The sequence below is a fragment of the Temnothorax curvispinosus genome, unplaced genomic scaffold (assembly GCF_003070985.1).
Source record: "Temnothorax curvispinosus isolate PA1 unplaced genomic scaffold, ASM307098v1 QBEX01006270.1, whole genome shotgun sequence".
Lineage (NCBI taxonomy): Eukaryota > Metazoa > Arthropoda > Insecta > Hymenoptera > Formicidae > Temnothorax > Temnothorax curvispinosus.
Window position 1 is genome coordinate 47836 of NW_020216050.1, and position 3400 is coordinate 51235.

Genomic DNA, 3400 nt, shown 5'->3' on the forward strand with positions numbered 1-3400 from the left:
TCTAAGTCGTTAAACTATAATAAAACTCCGGCGCGTGCAAACGAGAAAGTGGATGAGCGAACGTCAGAATAGTAAGATGAGTGTGAGCGAGCAAGAGTAAAGCTCAAATTGTATATTATAAAAATTATTTTATAAAAATAAAACAGTGTTTAAAATAAAAGTTAAATTACGGTAAATGTACAAAAATGTAAAAAAAAGTAAAAATTTATTGTAATTCTAAAAGGATCAAAATTAATTTAAAATATTTTAAAATTAATCTTTAAAAATCTAATAACTCTAATATTCGAGTGATTCGAAGCTTTTAGCATACCTTGCAAATAGCATACCTATATTCTCATTTATTTCCTTAATTAAACTATCGTGTCTGAAATTTCAAGAATCGCGATAGGAATTTTAAAATCGCGGAAGTTTAAAGGTGCAAATTATTAAAAAAAAATTTATCGAAAGTTACTAACATCGCAAGAACAGTCAAGGAAAATCGAGCTTTAAAAAAATAATTAGAAGATACTAAATTAATCGATATAGCTCTACTAGTAACTTGTTTCTTAATCGCAACATTTTTCATAATTCCGGAGACTGTCGATATTTCAGCAAAATTGTCTTCTTTTTTGCTCGGATTTAACGCACGTCTGACTTCATCTCGTTTCTTTCGGTTCAAATAAGTGCATCACTCGATACCTCCAGCCGCGAGAAAATCGATAATAAATCTCCATTGTATCCTGCACTACGTCGATTCGCTATAGCATTGACTATTAGTTTTATCAGGCATTAACGCGTTTTACTCCATCTTTTTCATAAAATCCTTTTATTGATTTTATATTCTCACTTTAGCTTCGAATTTATTATTATAATAAAAAGGAATAGATATATACGGAAGGATGCAATATCATTGCAATACCTACATATTGATTAATCTTCCAGCGGGCGCGCCTGTGTATTTTGTGCACGCACGCGCGGTGATTATAGAGGGGATGCACGAAAACTTTCGGTTTGATCCTGGCTCCAGCTCCCCGATCTATTCCTGCAGTGTCTATTTGATTGTCGAAAGGCGTAGTTGTCGTTTTGCTAACGCTATACAGATTTTACGGATTTTTAGAAGTTCCTATTCCGTCGTGTGTACACAAAATACACTAGCGCGCCCGCACCCGCGATAACGTCGAGATCAACATCTGCATATAATTGTACATATTTTCATTGTCTTGTTATTATTATCATTATTAAGCATTGTTATTATTATTTATAAACTATATGAATTAAAATAACATTTTATGCCGATTATTAGAATTAATGAAAAATTATTGATTTTATTATGCAGATTATTACGTGATTTTTCTTTTGTTATTGTTCTAGAATGTCGACAAACCATAATTTGAGGAAGGACTTGTTAGATTATTTAGAGAAGAAAACACAAGAGTCTATCGACAACGAGGATGATTCAGAAAATGAGGAAGAAAAGATTTACAGGAGTGATCACGACACTCAGTCAGTCGGAACAGAGCGGTGACGAGACAGAAGGGGCGCAAACAAGCGAAGGGGAATTATTTTTTGAAAGAGAGGCGAAACAAATAACATTTCAAAAAGCCGTTCATCGATCTGCGAAGGAAACCCCAGGTAAAGCGACCTTTACTACGTAAATGTCGACGATCGAGTCCTTGAAATGGAAGAAATACCCTTATTCACAACCGTCGAAAGTGAAAAAAAGAAACGTTATGAAACGTTTTACCTGGACTAACATCAGCCAAAAGACATCACCGACAAAGTAAGTGCATTTCATAAGATTTTTTACTTAGGTATATGGTCGATGATATTGTCAAATACACAAATATGTACATCAAGTCCAAGCGGTCTGTTTCATATAAACGAGAGAGGGACTGCCGAGATACCACGAGGTGTGAGATTTTAGCTTTGATCGGGACTCTTTTTTTTATTGGAACGAAGAAAGGATCTTACACTAATGTTCTGGAACTGTGGACAACAAATGGAACCGGAATACAGATACTCCGAGCAGTCATGGGCTACAAGCGGTTTCTATTTTTGTTGAGATGTCTCCGATTCGACGATAAGTCAACGAAAAGTGAGAAGAAACAGACGGACAAGTTGGCACCAATCAGATCGATGCTGGACTCATTTGTCAGAAATTGTAAAAACAGTTACACCGTGAGCGAATACGTTACAACTGATGAAATGCTGCATCCATTCAGAGGTCGTTGTAGTTCTGTGCAGTACATATCGAGCAAACCGGCTAAGTACGGACTGAAATGTTTTGCAATGTGCGACGCAAAAACCTTTTACACAAGCAATTTGGAAGTTTACTGTGGAACGCAACCGAGTGGACCTTTCAACGTGTCAAATTCTCCGACTGACATTGTAAAAAGACTTGTCGAGCCAATCGAAGGCTCGAATCTGACAACGGACAGTTGGTATACCAGCTTGCCGAGTATTTTTTGGGGAAGAATATCACATTCCTTGGAACTATGCGCAAAAACAAATTGGCAATTCCCCTGGAATTTCTCCCAAGAAAAAAACCGAAAGACTCAATCGACAAATCTTCGTTGTTCGGTTTTCGAAAGCAGGAAACTTTGGTACCGTACGTTCCGAAACCAAATAACGCTATTATCTTATTATCCACAATTCACGATTTAGCAGAGCTTGATAAAATCACGAGAATACCAGAAATAGTGCTCAGTTATAACGAAACAAAAGGAGCAGTTGATACAATGGATAAAATGTGCACTGCGTATTCTGTATCTATAGAATCACTAACCGATGGCCTCTAGCTTTGTTCTTCATGATGTTGAACATAGCAGGGATAAACTCCCAGATACTTTACTTCGCGAAATATTGCGACCGAGATCAGTATCGACGAAGAATTTTTTTGACTGATCTAGCTTTCGGCCTGATAAAAGAACAACTTGCGCTGCGAGCTAAAATACAATCGCTACCCATCGATATTCAAGCATTCCTACGGAAAAATCTTCCTGCTGAGAAGGAAGATCAATCACTCGATTGTCGTCGAAAGCGAGGGAGATGCAAGTTTTGCACAAATACGTCTACCACCTTGACATGCCACAAATGTACTCAATTTATTTGTAAAAAACATTCTACGCGTTTTGTTATTTGTAAAGTTTCTCAAAGTACTCGGTCTGAAATAGATTCATAACTTTTTTCATTCTTCGATTTTTATACGATATACATTGCAACAATTATTATTCAAATAAATTATTAATAAGCTTTCAAATATCGTAAACTTTCACCACATAAAGTTTATATTTTACGATAATACCCCTTATCCTTTCAAATTTCCAATCTGATTCCAGTACTTTGTAGGTACATAGCGCGCCTGCTCCCGTTATGAAAGGGCGCTACCGCCGGAAGATAAGGTAAATGTACCAATTCCTAG

At 36.4% G+C, this 3400-nt stretch overlaps 1 protein-coding gene across 1 annotated transcript; it reads left to right on the forward strand.

Moving 5' to 3' along the window:
- Positions 1–1045: 1045 nt before the first annotated feature.
- LOC112455634 lies at positions 1046–3167 on the forward strand. Its single transcript, XM_025017672.1, has 2 exons — positions 1046–1181; positions 1351–3167. The coding sequence occupies exon 2, from the start codon at positions 1795–1797 to the stop codon at positions 2641–2643; it is 849 nt and encodes a 282-aa protein (XP_024873440.1). The 5' UTR covers positions 1046–1181; positions 1351–1794; the 3' UTR covers positions 2644–3167.
- Positions 3168–3400: the final 233 nt, after the last annotated feature.

Bases quoted from the DNA above. Each gene is read 5' to 3' on its own strand.
- LOC112455634 (XM_025017672.1), top strand. From the start codon at position 1,795: ATGGTCGATGATATTGTCAAATACACAAATATGTACATCAAGTCCAAG.